The sequence below is a fragment of the Lutra lutra genome, chromosome 15, assembly GCF_902655055.1.
Source record: "Lutra lutra chromosome 15, mLutLut1.2, whole genome shotgun sequence".
Taxonomy (NCBI): Eukaryota; Metazoa; Chordata; class Mammalia; order Carnivora; family Mustelidae; genus Lutra; species Lutra lutra.
In genome coordinates this window covers 66157553-66183532 of record NC_062292.1, presented here as the reverse complement: position 1 = coordinate 66183532, position 25980 = coordinate 66157553, and the positions used below count along the sequence as shown (strand labels likewise).

The 25980-nt window shown below is 45.2% G+C and overlaps 1 protein-coding gene and 1 long non-coding RNA gene across 3 annotated transcripts in view; one reads left to right on the top strand and one right to left on the bottom strand.

The window, feature by feature from the left end:
* Positions 1-25980, top strand: part of MNDA (myeloid cell nuclear differentiation antigen) — a 51196-nt gene that overhangs the window by 1078 nt on the left and 24138 nt on the right. The window contains exons 2-7 of one of the 2 annotated variants that reach the window (XM_047704309.1): positions 3357-3641; positions 4764-4897; positions 5341-5508; positions 6468-6890; positions 8289-8477; positions 9697-10011. The exons of the other annotated variant lie outside the window; for it this stretch is intronic. Of the exons in view, the coding sequence (XP_047560265.1) occupies positions 3377-3641; positions 4764-4897; positions 5341-5508; positions 6468-6890; positions 8289-8477; positions 9697-9831 (1314 nt within the window). The 5' untranslated portion in view covers positions 3357-3376 and the 3' untranslated portion in view covers positions 9832-10011. Of the gene's footprint in view, positions 1-3356; positions 3642-4763; positions 4898-5340; positions 5509-6467; positions 6891-8288; positions 8478-9696; positions 10012-25980 lie in introns of those variants that run through there. 2 annotated transcript variants of the gene reach the window in all.
* LOC125085701 (uncharacterized) lies at positions 16292-19500 on the bottom strand. The gene is made up of 3 exons (XR_007122991.1): positions 19051-19500; positions 17489-17868; positions 16292-16949 (listed from the first exon to the last, which is right to left on the bottom strand). It is a non-coding gene; the product is annotated as an uncharacterized LOC125085701 (long non-coding RNA).

Genomic DNA, 25980 nt, shown 5'->3' with positions numbered 1-25980 from the left:
CAAATGGTCACGTTTGTGGAAATGGTGGAGTCTGTGGAAAACAGGTGGTTGGAGACAAATCTGTAGCCACGTTTTGGAAGATGCTTTGGTCGTCCGGTAGGGCTCAGTACACAGACATTTCATGTACATTGGAGACAAATGTAACATCTCAAATACAAGTTTTGGAATTTCCTAAGTGTTAGATCAGCTTTTTATTTAAGCTGAGCGCTGTTGGTCGACTTTCCTAAGTATTTTCTGATTTTTTTCTTGCTTTGTTCAGTCACTAACATATGCTAGAATCAAACTATAATCAAGATTTTGTCCATTTCTTCCTTGTAGTTCTCTCCATTGTTAACACATGTATATGGATATATAGTGAGAAATATGCTCTATGACACTATTTATAATATGAATAATAGAAGCTCATAATAAAAAAATATATATTATGACTGTTAGACCAATACGTAATTAAAACTGCTGCGTCTTTCTGGAAGGTAGAGCCTTTGTCATGCCCTAAAACTCCAGTTCTGCTTGAAATCTTTGTCGTAAGGTCTGTTGAAGGCTGTACTGACAGATTGATTGCTGTCTTGAATGTTTCCACCTACAGCTTCTAGGAGCAACTTTTTAACAAACTTTTAGTTACTTTTTGTCAATAACACATATGTAGATTTTTTTTAAAACCAGTTTAGACATGTTGCCTTTTAGTGGTTTTATCACTTGATAAAATTCATCAGGTGAATTGCTGTGTGTTGACTAACTTGTAACAGTCATCTATACTGTTCATTCTGTGCTTGCTTCTTCTTCGCAATACTTTCAAACTTATATCTTCGACCCCGCCTAACAGGCCATAGCTGTGTGGGCACACATCCTCTTTCTTCCCTATCTACCCCACCATGCTGATCTACTTCCTGTTTTGTTTCTCTTCGGTTGGGGCCTTATTTATTTTTAAAATATTGGAAGAGTCTACCAAGGTCTTGTTCTCTCTTTTTAGTTGGCAGCTTTTTTTTTTCTTTTTTCTTTTTTCCTGACCTCCTATGTTTTCTTGGGGAACACTTTCCAAAGCACTGCGTGCTTGGCCTCTTCTTGAGGCAAGTCTTCTGTCTGTTGTGTTGGTCAATATCACGGATTCATCTTGTCACATTGCATTTCAGCGCCATTGGACCCGGACACAGAATTCTGGTTTCAGAATTATTTTTTCTTCAATTTATGTTGGCAACACCTCTCTGAAACATTTGAGTTCACATATGTTTTGAAATTTGGAATTTGAGTGACTTAGGAAGGCTGTCTGGGGCACCTACCACATCTCGTGGATTTTGTAGTAAGACCTGAGTCCCGGCTCTCAGGCGACAGGCACTGCCAGTTGTAGGGCAATGCTGCGGGAAACAAGGACAAAAAGAAATGTAGAAGAGATTAAATGTGCTTGTAGCCTACAGCCCGTTGAGCAGGACTTGAGGCCAGCAGAGGATAACCTTCTTCCAGGAAGCTCCCAGCTGTCTGGGTTTTTGTTTTTGTTTTTGTTTTGTTTTGTTTTGTTTTAAGCTCCTTGCTGTCTCAGTGGTAATGCTTTGCCAGAGGGAAAAACAACCTTAGTTTGGCAAAAGCTAAGCCTTCAGTAGCCTGTGCCTCTTCTTTAGCGTATGAAAGTCCTTTTCAAACTTCCCTTATCTTTACTTCCCACAAACCCAAAGTCTGCCTTCAGTCACCCCTCAACCCCAGTTCAGTAGCTGCTCTTTCTGCCCATGAGTACTCCTGGTCCCGTGATTTAATAAAACCTCCTTTTTGCACCAAAGATGTCTCAAGAATTCTTTCTTGGCCCTCGGCTGCAGGCCCCAACAATGCCACTCAGAACCACATCAGCAGGACATATGAGCACCTGCTTTAAGGTGGAATTTTAAAAAAAAGAAAAAAGAAAAAAAAAACTACATAGGCTCCTGAGATCTCACATCAGATATTTTTCTAACAAATTTTGTCATCAAATTGACATGTACCCACACAACTTTTTGTTTTCACAATTTTGGGAAATTTCAAAAGTGTGGATTTAGAATTTGGGTGAAATACTATATGTAGGTACTCCATGCCAGTTTGCTGTTGAAAATGTGATTCTGAAACTTTGTAAATGATCCACTCTTTTCCTCTGGATGTCAAATTTTTCTTGCTGTTTTGGATATTTTTCAGTTTCTCTACATTATGTCCTGATGTGGGTTTTTCCTGTCCTTTCCTATTTGGCTCTCTGATGGCCAGTTCCTCGAGGATGTTCATGTTATTTTAATCCCAAGAAGTGTATCTCATTATTTCTTTAAATATTTTCTCCTTTTCGTTTTATATTTTATTCTTTTAACAAATAACAGCATGTGGGTGTGGACACTTTGACCTTGTACCCTGAGAGGTCCCACATGCGTTTTCTATCTTCTATTTCTGAATCCGTTCTGTCTTCTTGTGGGACAGGCTTCAATCTCATCGTACAAATCACTCACTCCTATCCGAGTCTATCTGTTGAGGTATGTGGTCACATGATTATGATCTAGGAGCTAAGTCTTCTGAACTCCCAAGTCTAAGCTGTTAACAATCGTCTTCTGCTTACAGAGCCATGGGTTGAGGGAAGATAGGAGAGAAAAAAATAATGACAAAAGCGGTATTTTTCACACGTAGTGATTTTCATAAGCTGAGTTAGATTCCGAGTTTAGGACACTACGTAAAAATATCCAGCATAAGAATACGATGGATTCGTGTATGGAGAGATAACTGAGTAGACAAAGTAGCCCAAAAGGAAGAAATTCAAGCAACTCTTACGTAATTCTGGCCAATCAGGGCTGTGATTCTGCACGAGAGAGCAGGGGGCCAGGGCACAGAGAACACGGAGAACATGGCCCGAGCTTCAGGGAGAGAGGATGTGAGAAGGGCTAACTAGGGGAGAGTCAGGTGCGCTGGGCAGGCACCCAGTGGGGAACAGGGGGTGGGCAGGGGAGACGGTCACTGGGAGTGAGAGGCTGCAGAGTCAGGAGCCAGCAGGCAGACATTCAGGGGCAGACTGCAACCCCAACAGGGGATGGCAGGAGGTAGCGGGGACTCTGACCCCCTACAGCCCACACTCCACACAGGGCATCAACTGCCTCTTTCCAGACCTCCTGCCACCACACCCACCCCCCAACCCAACCCAACTCAACTATCATTACTAAAAGGAAAGAATTTCTTAGAAATCCCGAATATAGCAGTTCTCAACCCATTTCCCACAGTGACACACCTGGAAATTAAGTTCCTCTTTGTCACACACATGCAAGGACGACACCTTGGCATGGGTGCCTCACTCACATAGACGCAAATGAACTTTTAAACCATCTGGATGAAGGTATAACACCGTAGGTATTTTTCTCTTTCAGGCTCAGCCACACCCGGAGAGATGGGGAGTGACTACAAGAGAATTATTCTGCTGAAGGGACTGGAAGTCATCAACGAGTACCAGTTCAGCATAGTCAAGTCCCTGCTGGCCCACGATCTGGGACTCTCCGCCAACATGCAAGAGGAGTATAACAAGGTCAAGATTGCTGACCTGATGGAAAAGAAGTTCCCAGGACCTGCCTGCGTGGACAAGCTAATAGATCTATTCAAGGACATGCCACCACTTAAGGACATTGTTAAGCAACTCAGAAATGAGAAGATGAAAGGTAATAAGGAAGACCCCACACCTGACTGCTCCCCCCTGGTCCCCCTTCCCCAAATTGAGTAGAAGAGTACTTGGTTGGGGCTGGCATACCCTTTCCTAGGGCATGACTCAGCGGCTGGGACCACACAGGACGCAGGGACCAACATGCTGACAGCCCTAGGTGTCCCCTTTCCTGAGAAGGGGACCGATTGATCAATCTGTGCTGGAGGGTGTGTTAGGACAAGAATGAAAGATACAGGGAGTACATGAGAGCTCGAGGCTTCCAGTGCCTTGGAAATGTTAGCAAATCACAAATAATCACTAATTTTAAAATAATTACATTTGACCAATGAATGTGCCTTTTCTTTCTCTTTTTTTTTTAAGATTTTTATTTATTTATTTGACAGAGATCACAAGCAGGCAGAGAGGCAGGCGGGGGGGGGGGGGAAGCAGGCTCCCCACTGAGCAGAGAGCGTGATGCAGAGCTTGATCCCAGGACCCTGAGATCATGATCTGATCTGATCTGAGCCAAAGGCAGAGGCTTAACCCACTGAGCCACCCAGGCGCCCCTGAATGTGCCTCTTCTACTAACATTGTTCGCCACATGATCATCTCCCCTCTGGTAACAAGGGTGCAGTGTTCTTAACATAAAACCTACTTCTCAGAGAGATGGACTACTTGCCTCTGGTAGGCAACACAGTGAAACAAAATTTTTTAAAAATCCAAAGGCCGATGTCGCCATTTTATCACCTCACCAACCTGTACCTTATGTCCTTTCATTGGTTTCTGTTATTTTAATAGATCCTTTGAAGAATATGACCAAGCAGTCAGTGTCATGAAGACCTTGGATTTTTAAGGAAATGATGGGAGAACAGGCCTGGGAAAGGGTGGGATGGAGGCACATGGGAAGCCAGAGGATGGGGAAGACGTGCTCAGTGCATGGGGAGTGAGTTCGGAAACCACCACGGAGCAGGACACAGTCTCCCGGCCTGCGTTGTGGCTGCCGGTCCCCCTGGGCCAGGCTGGCTCCTGCAGGGCAGGCACACACTCCAGGGTACCTAGATCCCAAGCGGGAGCTGAGAGGACTTGGCTTTGAAAGTGCTTCAGCTCCGGGTTCAGTGTGTCCTCCTTGTTTTTGTATCAGTTGCAAAGAAAACGAGAACAGAAGAAACTCCCAAGAAAAAGAAGCAGCAGGGAGGAGCGGGCCCCATGCCAGTTGCTGCCACCATGAGTAGCGCTCCGATGTGCCAGACACAGGAGGGGGCCGCTGCGTCTCAGGTAAGCCGGGGGAGGACCAGGGGCTTCCGGGCGCAGGCAGGAGCTCTGCCACAGGACTCCGTCAGTTTCCTAACAGCGCCGATTTGCCCGATGGAGGCGTAATGGGTCACGTGCTTCGTGCCTTGTGCCTGGCAAAGGGAGGCACATAAATGTGATGGTGTCACCTCGTTTATGCAGATTTTCCAGAGTCTGGAGCTCTTCCCATCCCCACTTGGGGGCGGCCCCAAGAGCGACCCGTCTGCATCCGTGAGCATCGCCCTCCTGGGCTGTCAGCTCTGCCCGCCCTCACCCACTGCCTGTCTCTCTAGGTGACAGCTGGGGACGCCTGGCGTTTCTCAGGACACCACGCTCCCTGTAAGAAGAATCTGCAGCAAAGTAATGAAACTGTGTTGTGCTTCTTTTAATACTGAAAACCGCTAACAGGAGCATTAAACTACTTTCAGAAAAGAAAAACTGCAGCCAAAGGGACGGCCACGACCAAAAAGAATAAGGTGGCCCCGCCGCAGACTGGGCCGGTCTGCCGTCTGGGAGGCAGCACGTCCGCAGCCGCCTCCTATCTTCCACAGCCCCAGGCCTCAGCATCAGCTCCGTTCTTCCCCGCCTTTCCCCAGGTACCGCTTCCCACTTATCCTTGCCAAGTCCCGCCGCTGTCCGTCGCAGGCATCCCAGCTCGCTTGGGCCAAGAGGCTCCCCTTGTTATGGGTAGATTGGTCGCATGAGGAGAAGCCACAGCCACAGAAAATATGATGGCGGTCGCCGTGTGGCCTACCCCGCGCCAGACCAGTCTAAGTATGTCGGGGCTGTGGGGGTGAATGGTTCGGCTCCATGTGCCATGAACCCAAGACCCATCCTTGCCCGCCATATTCACGGCACAGACAAGGTGATTCCCTCTTCATGACACGATTCGCCGGCTCCTCATGCAGACCAGGACACAGGGAGCAAGGGGACTAGAGCAGTCCTGTTGCCACCCAGGACTGCTGTGGACTCATGGTTCCAGCCACATATCCCCCCCAGAGCCAAGGAGAATGGGGAATTGGGAGCCCCTAACAGCCCTGTTTCTCGAGCGGGGATGACATGAGCTAGACCCTCAGCAGGGCCCCACATACACTGAGAAGCCCGAATCTCCGTGGCTTGTATGGGCGTCAGTCCCCCACTCCAGGGCCATCCCCGTTGTTTGTTCTTCACACTTGTTTTCTTTAGTCGTTGAACATTAAATGGGTGGGGGATATATTTGAATAAAAATACTTGAATCTTCCTTCTGGGCGAGGCTCTAGTCATCCCCGATTCTACAAGGATCAGGCTTTCATTCAGATAGATTCTGTCGTAATGCGGGTGTTCGGGCTTCTGGGCCGCTGTCTGCTCCCTTGCACGTCTGCTAGAGAAGTTGCCAGCTCATCAGCTTTTCCTTTCTGGAAGGCAATTCCCTTCTAGCTCGGCTCCAGCTCCAAATACCTGTGAGGGTCGCTGCGGTCCCCCTGCTACCATGAAGCCTTCGCATGTGAGAAAGTGACCTGCTTGGAATTCCCTGCCCAGACGCGTAAGTCTGTTTCCCTGTTTCTCTCCAACACAGAACCAGACGGTGAAGGGCCCACATCAAGCTGCTCCTAGAGGACGTGTCCTTCAGCAGGGCCCCCTGACGGTCCTGGTACTGAAGGCAATGGAGCCATTCGAATACGAGTCCCCGGAAGAGGGCAAAAACAGAATGTTTCATGCTACGGTGGCCACTGCCACTCAGTTTTTCCACGTGAAGGTTTTGAACAGCAGCCTGAAGGAGAAATTCACGAAAGAGAATATCATTACCATATTAGATTACTACGAGTGCAAAGGAATCCTGGAGATAAACAAAACCTCATCCGTGTACGAAGCAGACCCTTTCCAGTTGATCGTGGTCCCAAACAGCATCATCAAAAGAGCAAACGAGACCCCCAAGATCGATAATCTTTACAAGCAAGCATCAGGAACGTTTGTGTATGGATTATTTCTGCTGCATGAGGTAATCCCTTAAAATGGTTTTTATTCTCTCCATCCGTACCTGAAATTGAGTATTTTCGCTGTCCAGGTTCTGCCCATGGGCCCAGGGGGCGGAGCCTGGCTCCGGCCTGTGACCCGACTGCAGATAGGAGGTCGAGTGTGCCACATGGCAGGAAACAGGACTAGGGGCCTGCTCTGCTCGTCTGCTAACTGAGATACCTTCATGCAAATTCTTTGAAAAAGAGTCCCTAGAAACCTTGTCATTTCACCAGTAGTAATTATTTTCACCCTTCATGAGCAAGGACAGCACAGGGTATAAATCATAATTATATCACTGAGCTCCTCCATGACTGTATAAATCTTTTTTTTTCTTTTTTTTTTTTTTACTTTGAATAACAGATTGCCCTAACCAAGATTAATTCTGGCTGTAACACACATTCAGAGCGATAAATATTATTGGCTTCTATTCTCCTGAACGGGAATACTGCCAGCATGTAGGCAAATAATATAATCATTCAAGGCTCTGTCCTCTAACCTATTTATTTAATGCATTATTTATGAAGAGTTGAAGACTAAGCTTTCATATTGCATGATATTTGGAAGACGTGGCAGTCTAATTCCATTATTTCCCCAAAAGGCGGAGGGATGGCTGGAGAGTTTTACTGCTATGGCATGTCCATGAGTACTAGTTGGTGTGATGCATTCAATAATCCCCAGAATTTACAAACTGTCCCGAGCTCCCCTGGTATCCCAGAGGATCTCACACAATCTTATATGCTTCATGATCCTAAATGCCTCTCTTCCGAGATAGCCCCTTAGTTTACTCCCATTCCTTTCTTACACTGTCTTTAAGAGACCATAGAAATGCTTTTATAGAATTGAGAGGTTATAACTTAAGAAAGTGAGAAGCCATAGACCGTGAACTGTAGGATCCTGCTCAGTGGAGATAAGATTTGGAGAAGAGTGGGTAAAGGAAGAAGGTTCAAAAAGAGAGTGAGTTACTGGAAACTTACTTGTTATATCAATTTCTTATAACCGACTGAACGAACAGTCATGGCCGTGTCCGTTCCTTTCTGCCTAAGGACAGGAGCTAAAGGAGTCCGCCAGAGTTCAGCTCCTCTGATTCCAGTTATCTTAAGCAATCAATGCTTCCCTTGTGGTGAAGCAGCAGAAAATAGGAAGAAACCTCATTGTTCTAGAATTGCAGATAGAAAATATCTAGAACGAGAAAGGGGAAGAACACACGAAAGCAGGATAATCCAAGGCAAGTTCTCTGAGAAGCCCTTGCCACAGCGGTGTGTGCATCGCGCCTGTGATTGCTTTCTCATGTCCAGCATTTCCTGTACCACCAGGTGCTTCCTCGTACATGTGAAAGTCACCACTATGACTTCAGAGACTGAACATTGCATTTCTGTTACAGAAAAAAGTGAATCGGAAGACGACAGTGTACGAGATACAGGATAACACAGGAACGATGGAGGTCGTGGGGACCGAGAGGTGGCACGACATCAAGTGTGAGAAAGGAGATAAACTTCGACTCTTCTGCTTTCAGCTGAAGACAATTGAGCAGAAGCTGAAACTGACATGTGGATCTCACAGCTTCATCCAGGTGGGAACTGGGCAGAGGCATGTTAGTTTGCCAAAAGAGGCAAATAATTTTGTTCAGGTTTTGAGGGCACCAGGTTCCTGTTTTCAGACACATAGGGTCCAGCAGGTGGGAGGAGAACACAGCCATGCCTTGCATTCATTCTTAAGTGGAGGATTTTTAAAAGGCTGTGAGGAAATGAAATTCACATAAATTTCAAAAAGATAGGACGCTTAGGCTAAATAAGGAAATATTTGAAGATGTTAGGAAGGCAGGGAGGCAACTTCTCATAATGGTTGAGAGCAGAGCTTTGAATAGGACGGACGTGATTAGAGTCCTGGCTTCAGGAGTCACCACTTGCCTGACGCTGGGGAAGGAGCTTGAGGTCCTCTGAAAGGGTCACAGTCTCTGCATCATAGGGTTGATGTAAGACCGTACATGGTTAGGGGAGACCATACACATTATCTAACTGCCCAACACAAAAATGGAAATCAGTCTGCACTAGGTAGTTTTCTGCAGCAAAGTAGGCACTGGAAAGAGTTCTAGGCAAAGGCCATGATGGACGCATATCCTCGAAACTGAGAGACAACATAGTTTCTGTACAACAGAAATGCCATGATGTGGAGACGGTGGCAAGATGAGGCCAGGGAGTAAAAACAGGGGTCAGGAAGCAGGTGGTGTCTTTCTTTTGTGAGAAATCAACGGAAATGGAACGTTCATTGTGAAAGTAAATAGCCACTTGAAAAATTTCATGCCGAAGAATGCCTGATGACTTTGACACTTTAGCAAAAAGTATCCTAGCAACTCTCTAGAGAGATGCATTAGGGAGAGGCCGGGTTTGGAAGCAGGGACAGCAAGCAGCAGCCGCACTTGCCAGTTTAAGGATAATTCTTAGAGTCATGGGTGTGAAGGATATTGCACAAGAGAAATAATACTATAAGAATTGTATATTCATACAAATAAGAAACCGCCTGGCTGAGGGCTTACTGTGTGCTGGGAGCCGAGACAGTGACAAGGACATGGCCATTCTTCCCGTTTCATTGATAGAGACCCTGACAGACGTCATTATCATTGAAAGACAGGCAACAGCCCTCCTTGGTACAGTGCAGGACACAGGAGAGAGAGGAGGAGACTCCAAGGGGACAGGGGTGCTGATGGAGCCGGAGACCCAGTGCCGGTGGGAGGAAGAGCAGCACACCTTCGCAGCAGGGTCTCACCGCGTCTTTCTCCTCTCTCCTCTAAGGTCGTCAAGGCTAAGAAAAGCAAGAAGGAACCAGTCAATTTTGATGTGAAGGTGGAATTTGATATGATGAACTCACCCCTGGATCAGCTCATGGGTTTTAACAGTGGTCTGGTCAAGACTGAGGATTTCTATTAAAGAGAGATGCAGCAGGAGTAGCCCAGCATATTAAGGGCTTTTTATATCTGCGTTGTAGATTATATTTCTTTATTTCATAAAATTTACTTGTATTTTTCTGTATTTTCTAAGAATATTACATTTTGTATCTAACACACTTATAGTGCAAAAAAAAAAAATAAAACTTCCTTTTACAAAGGGCATCGTCTGCCGAAGTCTCTCTAAACCAGCAGTGAGCTGTGTGACGGTGGTGGGTCTGTGTGCTGTGAGCCACCAGGGGTGGTGGGGCGGCTCTGGACCTCACCAACATGGGGTCTGCATGCAGACTGTGACTTCCAGAGGGCAAGGCCCTCACTGGGGTCACCTCAGGTGACACAGGTCGGTCCCACAGCCTATCTGAAGATCAGTGAATCCTGGGCCCTGGAGAAAGGTTTATTCAGTTTCCTCCCCCCACAAAAAATAACTCCTTTCTGCACTTATGCTCTCTGAAGGGGAGCATGTGTGTCACTGGTTTCTCTGGAAGAAGCACGATTGCTGTTTTATACAGAGAGACCAATATTTTCAAGACCCTTCCCCATCTCCAGTTGCGGTGAAGTGCCGGGTCCCATCCCCCGATCTGGAGGCACACCACGCTATTACCCTTCAGTGGTGTTTTCTTATTCTCACATTTTAAGTGTGTGGATTCCAGACCATGTGACCCAAGGAGGGACATGCAAAGAACAAGAAGTTATAAAATAGTGACTGGCATCTACTCTAAGTGCCGGCACATACCACCTAAAGAAATTAAATTCCTAAAATCCATATGTAAGCACACAGTTGACTTGGTTTCTGGGGATTGCCGAGTAGCCTCCCCCCAGAAGCAATAGCATGACTCCATCCTGGGACGGGGGTGAGAGAAAGCAAACTCAGCAGGTAAGTACCACAGAGGCTCCGGGGGTGAGGGGCTTACCTGGGAGGGTTTCCTGACCACAGCCAGGGAGCAGGTGTCAGAGCCGAGCCTGGGAGCCACACCGGCCACTCGGTAAACCTCACTTTGTGTGGCACCTACACCACTGGCATCCGGAGAGACGAGAGCTCCGCACAAGGGCCTCACTGACCGGCTGAGTCCTGGTTTCCCTCACTGGGGCTGGGATCAAGGGAGGCCCAGCAACTGCTGTGGGGTTGAGCCCAGAGCAGAAGGATGACACAGTGCCGGCTGGTGAGTGTTACCCCAGTAAGACCTATCTTTCCAATCTGGGCAACCAACTAACCAGACAAGGAGGCTGCACATTAGGGGTAAACAGCAGAGTGGACAGCTCTAGACCCATCCGGCCAAGACTGAAACCAAGCCTCAACCTGATTGAACAGGTCTTTTCACTGGACCCTCTCTGAGGTCCTTAATGTTCCTCTCTACTCTTTTCTTTCTCTCTTTTTTTTTTTTTTTTTTAAGATCTGTATATTTTGGAGAGATAACAGGGGTGGGGGAGCAGTGCAGAGGGGCAGGGGGAGATGGAGAGAGAGAATCTCGAGCAGACCCCTCACTGACTTTGGAGCCCTATTCAGGGCTCAATCTCATGACCCTGAGATCATGACCTGAGCTCAAATCAAGGGTCAGACGCTTAACACACTGAGCCACCAGACAGCCCTATTCCTCTCTACTCTTACGACTGGACCAGTGCATCCTCATAAGGAATACTAAAGTCTGTGATAAAGAATCATGAAAACCCACAGATTTTTGTAGGACTCATGGCAATCGCCCTTGGTTTCTGCTGACTTATCCACACTCTAGTAAAGAAAACAGTTTGTAAATACAGACTTCGTCTTCTCTTCCATGTCACAAGCCTGAATTAACACAATCAGTTTCTTCCTTCAGATGACTGCAATGTCTGTGATTAGCTGTTATGTGGGGACCCTATTTCCAGTCGTGGCCTCATCCCTGTAGCCCAGATAACAGCTTACTACAATACCTACTCCCAGTGGGTTCCGTTCACTTGACTTCTTGGCTTACAGTTCACCGAAGTGCATTCCTTATCCCTGACAGAGAAGTAAAGTGTTTATCAGAGCCTCAGCCCTCTCACAAGCTCAGTGCTCTTTGGGAATATGAAAGCCTTATTGTTGTGGTCATATGAGCTAATTACTCAATTGTGTTTTCTGTGTGTAATTGAGAAAAGCAAGGCTAATAATGAAATTCAATCACTGAAATCATGGATCCTAGGCATAGTCAAGAAAGCAACCAGTGAAAAAGACATTTATAAATATTCCAGGAAGGTTCACAGGTTCTTGGTGCTGTGCCTCTGTTAGTTTCCAGGAATGCCAGCTGTTAATAATTAGGAGAATGTGTCACACATTACTGAAACCTCAAGGAGTTCAGAGCAGACCTTCCTCTACCCAGGAGGTGCCATCAAGGGCGGATGATGGCACGTACTTCACCCGAGATCTCCTCCTGCCACAGCCACTTTGAGAACAAGGAAGGAGAAACAAACAATTGGGTGACTCACCTTCCCATTTGGGTCTAATATAAGGGACTTGATTTCCACTGACTCATATGTAAGGTTCCTGGATGAGAAAGGTCTAATGGTGTAACTCTTTTCAGCTATGAATATGTTTCAAGACAAAAGAGGGTATTTCTGCTATCATTTCATTCATTTTGAATAAGATACTTGCAGGAAGGAAATTGGGGTTTTCCTAATAATATCTAAAGCTGTGAACATTGGTGGATGGAGTCTCCAAATCACCTCCTAAAAGATCAAAACTAAAAGATCAAACCTCTTTTTCTGGGAGAAAAGCAAAGAGGGGAGAAAACAATCTCATGGCACTCTATGACAGAGCCAGCACTAGCCAACTTTTAAATCAGTCCAACTAGTATGATTTTCCATTGCAATTTTTCAAAATACTTCATTTTCTTAGGATTTCACAAGATTTTAACATTCTGCACTTCAGTTTCCAGAGGTTTTCACTAATTTAACTTTCTACTCTTAAAAGCAAACAGCGATTTCTGCCATTTCTAAAGACTAACTCAACGTCTAGACACCTACACGAAGTTCCGTGTGGTAAGACCATTAGGGATTTCATAGAGAAAGATCCGGGTTAAAGATCACATGTACAAAAGGGCATTTTCTCTTAAATAAGATATTTTCTTCTCGCTCCTCTTTTGCTCCATTTTTGTTAAAACAAAGATAAACTCGAAATGGATAAAAGACCTCAATGTGAGGCAGGAATCCATCAGAATCCTAGAGGAACACATAGGCAGTAACCTCTTCGATATCAGCCACAGCAACTTTTTTCAAGATATGTCTCCAAAGGCAAAGGAAACAAAAGCGAAAATGAACTTTTGGGACTTCATCAAGATCAAAAGCTTCCGCACAGCAAAGGAAACAGTCAACAAAAAAAAGAGGCAACCCACGGAATGGGAGAAGATATTTGCAAATGACAGTACAGACAAAAGGTTGATATCCAGGATCTATAAAGAATTTCTCAAACTCAACACACACAAAACAGACAATCATATCAAAAAATGGGCAGAAGATATGAACAGACACTTCTCCAATGAAGACATACAAATGGCTATCAGACACATGAAAAAATGTTCATCATCACTAGCCATCAGGGAGATTCAAATCAAAACTACATTGAGATACCACCTTACACCAGTTAGAATGGCCAAAATTAGCAAGACAGGAAACAACGTGTGTTGGAGAGGATGTGGAGAAAGGGGAACCCTCTTACACTATTGGTGGGAATGCAAGTTGGTGCAGCCTCTTTGGAGAACAGTGTGGAGATTCCTCAAGAAATTAAAAATAGAGCTTCCCTATGACCCTGCAATTGCACTACTGGGTATTTACCCCAAAGATAGAGATGTAGTGAAAAGAAGGGCCATCTGTTCCCCAATGTTTATAGCAGCAATGGCCACGGTCGCCAAACTGTGGAAAGAACCAAGATGCCCTTCAACGGACGAATGGATAAGGAAGATGTGGTCCATATATGCTATGGAGTATTATGCCTCCATCAGAAAGGATGAATACCCAACTTTTGTAGCAACATGGACGGGACTGGAAGAGATGATGCTGAGTGAAATAAGTCAAGCAGAGAGAGTCAAGTATCATATGGTTTCACTTATTTGTGGAGCATAACAAACAACATGAAGGCCATGGGGAGATGGAGAGGAGAAGGGAGTTGAGGGAAATTGGAAGGGGAGGTGAACCATGAGAGTCTATGGACTCTGAAAAACAACCTGAGGGTTTTGAAGGGGCGGAGGGTGGGAGGTTGGGGGAGCCAGGTGGCGGGTATTAAGGAGTGCACATATTGCATGGAGCACTGGGTGTGGTGCAAAAACAATGAATTTTGTTATGCTGAAAAGAAATTAAAAAAAAAAAGGTAAAAAAAAAAACCCATATTATTGTGTTTGAGTCTTAAAATAGCATCTCATTTTGTCTTCCACAAAAATAACTCCAACTGTCACTTTAATCAAATGCATAGACTGAGTATCATCCCTTGGTGCATTTGACATTTCTGACCTCAGGAAGTTTTCTGTGTTTTGCTTTCCTGGCAGAAGGAGAGAACCATGCAGCTTTCACAAGTGAACACATGTGAACACAGCACTGGGTTTGTTGTCTACTGACTCAGTCTCTCGAGGGTTTTCTCTTTGCTTTCTACCCAGAGTCTCTTCAATGCACTACTTCCTTCTACTGAAGGACTCACACAACCTTTTCATCCCCTGGTTCCCAATTTAGTGTCTCCTTCCCAGGAAATCTTCTTGTAGGTCCCGTCTTAGGCTGGGAGAAGTCTTCTTTGTATTTACTGGCATCGGATCTTTTTTTCCCTTTTCTACCACCTGTGACAACTGTAATTATCAGTTGTCATTTCACCCGCACTATAAGCTTCAAGAGTAGACGTGCCCTTTCTGTCTTTTAAGGTAGGTTTATCCAAGTGACTAACTCAGGGCCTCCTCAGAGTGTGCTCTCAATAAATACCATTACCCAACAAAATAGCACCACGTACCAAACTAAGAATTTCACAGGGTCCAATGGAGCATACTCGAGGGTCATCTAATTGAGGCAAGAAGTAATATATAAGCTGAGATCAAAGATGTCCATCCACATACCCAGAGACATATACGAAAGTACAGGGGAAAATCCAAGCATTTAAGGGTCTAGGGAAATGTAAGCAGAAGGAAAACCATCCACAAACACCTGGAAATGAGAAAGAGTAAGCTGCATTTTATACTTGCATGATTTTATTAGTTCTGATTATATTGCCCTGAAACCTGGATTTGCCAGACTCTTGCTCTGTCCCATAAATATGAAAGCCAGTCTAATAGGTCATGGAAATACAAATGACCCCCCATGTAAAAGAAGAGAATTATATTCCATACAAGGAAAAGGGGCAAGCTTACATGGGCCAGAATGGCAAAACTATATCAGCTACAATTTTTTATCTTTCCTTCTCTTTCTTTTTCTTTAACTTTCTTTCTTTGCAATTACTACATAATTATCTTAGCAAAAAATGACCAAATCCAGACCACAAGTCACTGAAGCAAAATGTAACTCACCTGAAATCCCAACATCTGGGTAACCTCATGTGCACCCTTTCCAATTCTCACTGCATAGGATACACATAACTTTTCCTGAAAATGGCATCCTACATTAATCAATAATCTGTAGCCTATTTTATTTTTTAAGACCTTATGATCATCTTACGAGTGCACTGGAGAGGGAGCAAAAGATTTAAGAAGTAAAATGTAAAATGCATGGATGTCTTGAAGTGCATTTGGAACGATGGTAATCTCATAGAGTATGACTTTTCAAACCCTGTGTTACAGTTATGTCTGTCATGCACATACTGACATTCTCCACTGTCCTATTCCAACACCCCGAGGAGCTGTACAATTTCTTCCAGGCTGCACTCCACGGTTACTCTTGTTACTTTCAAATAGAAATCAGTACTGCTGATTCACTTCCCTGGGAAAGTGCTTTCCTGGGTTCTGGTAGATGGGTCACATCAGTGAGCAGTCAGACACAAGTAAGGTCCAATCACACAGGTGACTGCCTCGTGTGGTGTCCAGCTCCCACCACTCTTTTTTTTTTTCTTTTCCTGAAGATTCATTTATTAGAGAGAGAGAGAGAGAGAATGAGCAGTAGGGGCAGAGGGAGAGAGAGAGAGAGAGAATCTCAGTCAGACCCATGTTGAGCGCAGAGCCCGATGCATGGTCCTGAGATCACAGCCTGAGCTGAAACCAAGAGTCGGATGCTGAACAAACCACACCCCCCGGGCACCCCAAGCTCACAGCACTCCCAAGTATCTCTGGTCTGAGGAGGTGGCCCACCATCTCCGTGGAATTATTTCCCATCCTTGATGCTCACACTTCCTTCTAAAGATGAGGCGACTTTCTCTTCATAAAGCATCCTGACGCAGCTCGCGTGACCCGAGGCCACTGTGGAGAAAGGACGAGGAAGGCAAGCCGGTCTGCTCCTAGGCTGTCTGTTGGCACGCTGGCTCCTACAGCTGTGGCCTTGAGAAGTCCTATTCACTGAAGCTCAAGGCCACAGCTATAAGAACAGCCCTGAGACTGAGGCCCTCTGGGCCGCATGGGGGTCTGCTGGCACGTCTTTCTCAGTCCTTGCAACCCGGCGCTCGTCGTTTGGAAATGGACACTGTGAGTTGACCTCTCTGCCCCGTGCACACTCGTGACAATGAAAAGCAGTTTCTGTTTGTGTCTTGCTGTGGTTCAGTCTCCAATTCCAATGCTATGCAAGGTGGGCTTTGTTTTTCTTTTTTTCTTTCTTTCCTTTATTTATTTTTTTTTTTACTGTTTTCATTTTCCTTGGCCACTTAAGTGGTTAAAAGTATATTTAAATGTATTCTTCTTTTATCTAGAGAGCCAACAAGATTTCCAAGGTCAATGTTATAAACTTCAGGGACAACTGTGAACGGGTTGTCCAAGTTCATACGGCGAGCCGTCCAGTGCTTGCTCAGTTGTCTTCTCCAACACATGGAACTAGACGTCTTGATGTGCCAGAGGGATCTTTGGCTGGTAACTGAATACAAAAAACCAGGACTATCTTCTGACACTCTCTCGATGGTGGTGAAGTCTTCCCACTTGGCAGGGTATGGATTGGAGGCCCTCTTAATACACATTCTCTCAAGATATCTCCCTGAAAGTTCTACAGAAAAAGATTCATTAGGCAGCCCTGGAATGTAATCAGCGATGATTATCTATTTTTTGCCACAATGATCAATAACAAAAGAACAGTTGATATTTGTGTCTGTGAGATGCGATCTTCTCAAGCCCAACTGAATTGTATCAATAGTCAATTTATTTTCATTTAAATAATGCATTTCCAACCAAGCTTGGATTCTGGGTGTGACGTGCTGTCAGAATAAGAAATAGACTGGCTGCTATTGCCTGGGTTGGAAGTACCTTCAACAGTTAAGCAAGTGATTAAACATTCAGGACTATTGCTGCTGCTTAATTATAGTTGGAAGGAATATTTCAATTCATAAAACTATTTGCACGCCGCTGTCATCTCAGCTAACTCTTATATAATCAGCACCTTCATGACCCTGCCATACTGGTCTCCTGGGATAGTCCCTCCACTTTACCTTTATTATTCCGTGTGCAGTCTCTCACGGAGATCCTTCATACAGAGCAATGCCCTAACTGCTGAGGATAGGCCCCCCTAGGGTTCCTCTCCATCCTTACCTGAAGACCAGCCCGATGCACCCATCTCAGCAGGGTTGAAGTCTGCCATAAGGAACCGTGGAAACGCACAGAGGTCTGGGTCTCCCTGGCAGGTCTTTCTGGGTTTTTGCTGACTTACTGCTGCTTTGGTGGAATTATCCACCTGGTTTCCAAATTCAGGCCGCAACGCCTCCATCCCCCTAGTGCAGATCAGTGCAGTAAGTTTTTTCTCCTTTAGATGACTTCACGTCATATGCCAAATGCAGCTGGTCTCTGAGCACCTCACTTCCAGCCAGGGCCGCCTCCTCCCTGAAGACCACAGTGCAGGTTACAGCAATACTGCCTCTGGATTCCTTCCATTTATTTGATCTCCTGAGATTCTCCAGGGTGTCTCCCGTGCCCTTCATAGAATAAAAAAAAAAAAAAAAAAATCCCAAAAAACAAGCAAAAGCATGTTTCAGGACTTCAACCCTTTTAGAGGTTGGTGTTTTTTCAAATTCTGGAAGTCTCCATTATCATACTTAGAGAAGCCGATTACACACTTTACATAGTTGTTCTCTCTATAACTGAGTAAAGGCAAGACTAAAACCGGAATCCAGTCGCTGAAGGCAAGGATCCCAGGCACGGGTGGGGAGATACACAGTGCCTGATTCATTTACAAATGCTCCAGGAAGGATTCCCATGCTTGTAATGACTCTGTCCCTTCATCAGGCCCCTCGTCTGTGTGTCCGTGGCATTGAAATCAAAGGACCTGCCTCCATTCAGGAGGTGCACTCAAGTGCTCGTAACGACAGGCCTCTATGGTCCTCTCCCGCTGCCACTGGGGGCTTGAAGGAGAAAGAAAGGGGGAGAAGTGGCTGGGGGACTCATGGCTCCCCTTTGAAATTTGAGCCCGGTTAATGGTGTTGGCATCTGCTGAACCACGTTTAAGTCTGCCCACCGGGTAAGAAAAGTTCAGTGCTACAACTCCCAGCAGCTACAGACTTTTTTTTTTTTTTTTAAACAATAACAACAACGAAAAAAATTAACAACAACAACAAAAAAACTTGGCTGTAATTTTTCTTTGTGACTCAGATGTTTACAGGAAGAAAACTGTTCGGTTTCTCTGGCTGATGAAACCGAAAGTTATAGATGTTGATGGGAGGAGGAGTCTTGAATTATCTCATAAGGACACACTCCTGGCCTGAAGGACAGCAAAGCTGGACACAGCCGGCCCTCGACGAGTGGCTCTAGCCGTTGCCTTTGCCTTGTCATCTTTCAAAACATTTCATTCTCCTCTGCCCTTCAGGCGACCCTAACATCCTGTAGGTCTGAGTGTGAGATCTTTGCTGATTTCTCTGTCGCTGCTACGAGGGGTGATTCTCTATTTTTCCTGGAGGCCTCAGGAGCTACACACCAGGGTAGCAGATTAGCCTTGGTTGTGTCCTGGGACATTCTCCGAATGGATGGAACCCAGTGCTTAGCTTGTCACCCTAAGTTCACAAGGGGCAGAATTCGGTCTGGTTCTTGGGGTGGGAGAGAGGGGACAGACTGTGTTCAGGAAAGTGGAAACTGCTGTGATTTCATCCTAATCCTTCATTTACCTGTGAATAGAAGAGATACCCCGTATTGCACCACCGCTGAGGCCTGAAGACAGCATTTGCCTGTTGCAGATTTTAGAATCCATCCTGCGGGTGTTCACAGCGTGCGCTGATGTTTCGAAGCGGGCTTTGGCTTTCTTGCCTGGAGGGGGCCCAGGGAACTTGCCCGCTGTGGTGGGCGCTGGGGTAGGGCACAGGGGGGTGGGAAGAGAAAAGTATTAGGCAATGATATGAAGCAAGAAAACACATCTGGACACAACTATATTCTGTGGTATTATCCCAGTTTCACAAAACAAGAGAACACACGCACGCACACACACACACACACACACACACAGCAGAACGCTTCTCCAGTTCACGGGCACGCTCACTCAAGCGCATGGCGTCCTAGTGTTGTCCTAAGTGCTGTGGGGCCGCTCTACCACGGGTGGTGGACAGCGTTTCAGGTCATGGCAGACAGGCTCCCCAGGCTCCTCGGAGGCAGAGGCAAGTCTGGTGATGAAGGTTTACAGGAAGGAAGTGGCAGGAGTTCAATGTGTTACCTACGTTGTGAAACGCTTTAGTCTTTCTGTAGAGTCTGGTACAGAACGGTTCCAGGTGTGCTCGAGAGGAAGATAACATTGAAATGTAGGTTTTAGAATTTCCCAAGTAGTACATGAAGTTTTTTATTTAACCTCTTTAGGTCTGGGATCAGCTTAAAAAAATATTTTCTGAGATTTTTTTTCTTTATTTTGTCTGTTTAATAAGTGAAAAATGCTAAAATCTTGAAATGTAAGGAGGAATTTGTCCAATTTTCCCTTCAGTTTTCCCAATTTCTAATATAAATATTGCACGTATATATATGTGTGTGTTTATATATATGTATATATATAGAGAAAAATAAGCTACAGCTATTTTTAGTAATATGAAGGAATATAAAATGATAACAAATAATAGATTTTTATTACTATTAGGAAATACATAATTACAACTATTGTACATTTCAGGGTCTTCAAATTTTTAGGCTGAGGACCCCTGTAATCAAAAGACAGATTAGGGGTGCCTGGGTGGCTCAGTGGGTTAAAGCCTCTGCCTTCAGCTCAAGTCATGGTCCCAGGGTCCTGGGATCGAGCCCCGCATTGGGCTCTCTGCTCCGTGGAGAGCCTGCTTTCTCCTCTCTCTCTGCCTGCCTCTCTGCCTACTTGTGATCTCTGTCTGTCAAATAAATTAAAAAAAAAAAAAAAGATTAACGGGAGCAGAACAGCTTTAGGTGCAGAGTATGAGGACCCCACCAAGAAATGAGCCACAGAGGCAGCCTGAGGCCTGTAGACCATTCTGAGCTAAGCAGGGGGACAGAGGTCTGAGGTCCCGAAGGCCGGCAGGTGATTCACAGGCAGATGAGCAGAAATGTTTGGTACTCAAGCTTTGCCCTGTCAGGCAGATGAGTCCTGGTTATCTCTGGTCATCTCTCCCCCTGGCGCAGGCCTGCTCTCTAAATTCTTTTAGGCAGGTAGAAGGGAGGAAAAGGACCTTTCCTGAGCAGCTCCAGCTCCACACACGGAGAAGTGGCCCATGAGGGGTGGGCATCCTGCTGACCTTCAGCAATGAAATCCCACTTCTGCCAAGGCTTTCTGTCTTACAATTTCTAATTAACCGACTGAGATAAACTTATCTGATTAGATTACAGTTCGTGTGACAAAACTTCCCCAACTCTTCTTCAACACTCAAAAGACCTTTTGTCAACAACATGTAGGTAGATGAAGAGAAAATACTTCGTGTCTTCAGGTCTTGCCCTTTATGTGTTTTATTTATTTGCTTATTTATTTTTTGAGAGAGAAAGAGAGAGAACGTGAGCGGGGTGAGGGGCAGAGGGAGAGAGAGAGAGAGAGAGAGAGAGAACCTCAAGCAGACTCCATGCCCAGTGCAGAGCCTGACGCAGGGGTGGATTGCACGACCCTGAGATCATGACCTGAGCCAAAAATCAAGAGTCAGACAGACGTTCAACCAACTGAGCCTCCCAGGTGCCCCCTATTAAGTGCTCATTTTGATTCCAGTTAGTTAATGATGCAGTCTCTGTGGAAATCATTATTTCAGTTTGTACCTTTATTCTATGCTTCCTACTTTCCTTTTTTGTCAATACTTTAACATGCGTGTTCCCATCATCTCCTAAGGACAGGTAACTTGGGGACCTCATCAGCATCCTCTCCTCACTCCTCAGCCGCAGTTAATCTCCTCTCCATTTTGTTTCTCTTCAGTCCGGGTGTAAGTTTTTTTGAGACAGTGACAGACCTAATTAAGGTGGTTGTTCATTCTTACTTACCTTTTATCCTGAATCATTTCCTGGCTTTATTTATGTGTTTTCTTATTAAATGTGATTTCCAAAATAGTATTTTGGTGGGTGTCTTTTTTTTTCCCCCCAAATCTCCTGGTTGTTAGCTGTGCTGGTTAATACCAGACAATGACTTTTTAGGTCCTCACATTAAAATAAAATTTTGGCTAGATATAAAACTCTAGTTTTTCAAAATTATTTTTCCTTTGATGTAGGTTGGGGACACCTCCCTGAAGCCATTAGGTTTCCATAGGGTTTGGAATTCATATTTTGAGTAACTTAAGAAAGGGTATTTAATTCATACACTATACGTTGTGTATGATGTAGATGGCTCAGCGGGGTCTAGGTTATGACTCTGAATTGAACGTGCCGATACTTGTACAACAAAACATGTAAAGCCACTAAAGTAATCCCATTCCATAAATACTGCTATCCTGCTCTTGGGAGCAAGGAGAAGTCCAGCAATAGAATGATGCTGTGGGCACACGGACATAGAGAACGGGGTCCAACATCCAGTTTATTACCTTGGTAGGGTTGCCAGAGCAAAGAAACCCGGAGTCTAGTTCCATGCCTGCCTCATAGGGATTCTCAATAAGTATATTTACTCAATGAAGAAATAAAAATTGAGTACTAAGAGATGAGTCAGCACAGCTAATAAAGGACAAGTAAGTGTCATCTTGTATTGAAAACCATTAGTAGGGGAAAAATCTACCAAAATCTACCAAAAAATCTACCAAAAAAACCTCCAAACAATGGCAGACACTATCATACAAACATGACAGAACAATGGTGTCCGTCCCAGGAGCAGAGCCAGCCTCTGGGGATGGTGGCAATCTGTGCATTCCCAGCTAGGTCACCTACCCCGCCCCATACTTTCAGATACTTACACAAACCCCACACACCACTTGCTTCAACAAAGTGCCCTCCTTCTGTCCCTGCTCCTTACACCTCCCTGAAATTAATTACAGGTGCGATCAAATCCTGAAAGAGCTTCTCATCCAGTCTTGGACTGAATATGATTCCTTTACCCCATCTCTTGTTCCTTTATCAAACATGCAGTTGGACACACCACCAGATCCTACAACTTTTGCTATCTACAAGGTATATGTTTATTAAGTGACTCCTGACCTCAAGACGGTTTGTCTTTGGTTGGTCCAAGTTCAGAGGGAAGCTGTGGGGAGATGGCCAGACACGCGACACGTAGAGGTGGCCACAGATGATGGCTCATTCTTTGTGTTCCAGTGCCCATTCCCACCTCTCACGTCTGCCCGCCCACACGCTTCCCACTTATGCTGTACTTTTCATGCTCCCATAGCATGGCTTTTGACGTGTGCTACTTTACTACTTTTATTTTGCTTGGAATCCCTTTCTCTTGTCTGCTCTTTGTCTCAGTCTTTTCCAATGCTGACCCAATCCATTTTCGGTTAAGTCCTCCCTGATGCCCCACCCAGAATAGCTCAGAGCCTTTTTTTTTTTAATTTACTTATTTATTTTAGAGAGAGGGAGAATGTGTGTGCAAGGAGGGGGAGGGGCAGAGGGAGAGAAAATCCCCAAGCTGACTCCACTGAGCCTGGAGTCTGACTCAGGTGGAGATTATGACCTGAGTCCAAATCAAGAGTCAGACACGTAATCGACTGAGCCACCGCAAAGACCCAGCTCAGATCTTCTTACTGCCTCCTTTCATTGGCCTCTTTAATTTCTGGTAGGGGATTTGTCACAACTAATAAATCTAAGGTTTTCTTTCCTATTAGAAATAAATTCAGATTATAGATACCTTGTTCAGAGGCAACAGAAGCCATTATAAGAGTGAGTTCACTCCTGTGTGCATTAAATCCTGTCCCAGCCCGTATTCCGCTGGGCGATGCTATCGACTCTGCAGTTACCTCCATGCAGGGCACAGAAGCCTGTGTCTGGAGTGAACTGGCAGGGGACTTGAGAGACAGGCATGAGGGGTGCTAAGTCACTGTCATATAATCTAGTTTCCAACCCACACCCATGCTGCTCTCTGACTCAAGCTGCCAGCCTCCACCACCCCATACATCCCATCTAAAGACAGACTGCTGGAATACCGGCTTTCTCCATTTAAAAAATGTGTATTTTATTTTGTTGTTAGTTCCAAGAATCTGTATTCTTATTCTTCCTGGGTTCTGCCAAAGATTTTGTCTATGATGTGGGTTCTTGATGCTTTTGTATTTGGAACTGAAAGCAGGCCACCTGTACCTTTTATTTGTTCTGCCATGTCTCCCTTCAAACCAAGAGCATAGAAGGGCACAAACAAACATGGAACAAGGGATGGTAGTCCACAAGGCATCATGCTAGAGGGAAAAATAATCAGTTGCCATTCTGAAATATTATGCAACCAAACTTTATCTTTGAGATCTCTAAATTCTATTGTTGTGATGGAAACATTTTATTTAACTGATTTTTAAAGGGTAATAATCAAGCCATTCCTGTTGATGGGATTGCATTACTATAGATGACTGATGTGAATACAGAGACTTTTTTTAATAAGGTGCTTCTGGGATTTCTGTCAATGGGGTCATCATAAACCATAAAACACTATACATCAGAGAAGACACACAAACTCCTATCTGACTGTAAAATGACAATGACAATAATGTTATTTGCATTTATTGAGCATCTAAGGTGGGGGAAGGGGAGAACTCCAAGACCAGTGTTCTTTCTTTACACACCTTGCTTGGTTGGATGACGTGCTGGCTTCTCACCAAGGCCACCATAATGCAGTTGTAAAATCTGGCTTGGGTACCCTAGGCTGATGGCCAAGTTCTACTTCATCATGAAACACCAAAGTCCAGTCATGATTTTTAAAATACCAAGATGGTCATGGTCAATTATTTGAGATACTCTCGCACAGAAGAAGGGGTGAAAAGTTATTCAATGTTGTTTCTGATAGAAATGAGTAGTCCTGGGTGCCTGGGTGGCTCAGTTGGTTAAGTGACTGCCTTTAGCTCAGGTCATGATCTTGGAGTCCCAGGATTGAGTCCTGCATCGGGCTCCCTGCTTAGTGGGGAGTCTGCTTGTCCCTCTGACCCTCTCCCCGTTCATGCTCTCTCTCTCTCAAGTAAATAAATAAAATATTCTTTAAAAATGAATAGTTCTGGGCTAAAAATAACAGGCAATCTTTGAATTTAAACTTTGAATTTTCTAGAAAGAAGAGTGATTTAGTTATTAGAGCTGTTAGGACTAGAATGAGCTGTCTCAGGGGGCAGTGTGCTCTCTGACACTACCTCTCAGAGTAGAAAGTGGTCGGCTGTCTGTCAGGAGAATACAGGGAGGTCTCTGCCCCCGAAGAAGAGAAACTCGCCCTCCCCAGGGAAGTTAGGTCCATGAAACAGGGGTCTCGGGAGGTATGCAGATCAAGTCTCCCTTCCGTGTTGAAAGCATGGGAGAGACACAGACTCCAGAGAGAGGAGGGCATCACCAGCACATGACCCCCAGCACGGCAACCATTGCAGCCCACACACAGTGGTACCAAAGGAGCATTCGTGGTACCAAGGATCTCACTCTCCTTGACGACCAGTCAGGTGCACACTTCCCTGCGTGATCTCGTTTATCATTTCCAGCCCCTGCTTTCCTCTTACAGAGCTCTCACAGACCCTGATCGCATCTCCTCTGGGCTCCATGCCCTCCTGTTTTTCACCTCTCTGCCCGCAGCAGTCTGTCCCCTCTGTTGACTGTTGACTCTGACTCCACTCACGGATTGCCCCGGTCTCCTCTACCTTCCACGAGTTGAGGTCGTGGGCAGAACAGCACGCAGCACTCTGAGTGTGGACAGGCAGTGGCTAGGCAGGGAGAACACTCCACAAAGGAAAAGTGAAACCCACAGGAAACAGAACAAAGCCTGGTTTCCTAGCAGAATAGTTCAGGGCAGCTTGGATAAACGTTCCCATCCAAAGTTGGACTAAGAATGACCTAGGAAGGAATGTTAGTGCCGTGTAGAAATGTAGTTGACTTCCTGTACATGGTACACGAAGTTGGTAACTTCATGCAGGTATGTGTAATTACTGCCACCCTGAAACCATCTCTAAGAGCTACAGCTTCTACCTTCAGGTAGAAAATACAGTGCAAGACACAACTGGTTCCTTCTCTAAAGTGCCTTAGACACTGTGAGGCGTCTACAGGTGCACAGCACCATGGGCTTATACCATCACTTACATGGTTTCATTTGGCCTTCATAGAAATCATCAGAGAGAAGCCACATTATTCAGACCATACACAAGGACACACTCACACACACAGATACACACAGAGACAGACACACAGACACACACACAGATACACATGCTCCCACCCCCCCACACACAGAGACACACACACAGACACACATGCTCCAACGCACACACAGACACACAGACACACACACAGAGTACTATATAAAAGTGGTCACGGTTTTTGCTGTAATTTAGAACTGAACTCAGAATCTTAAATTCCTTACATTTGTCATTGGCTGAGGAAGAAGAGAGACCATGCTAGGGAGTATTCCACCCACAAACTTTCTACCATCTTGCACATCAATAATATCTTTTGTTTCTTTTTATTTTAATATTTTATTTATTTTACAAGCAGGCAGAGAGGCAGGCAGAGAGAGAGAGAGGAAAAAGCAG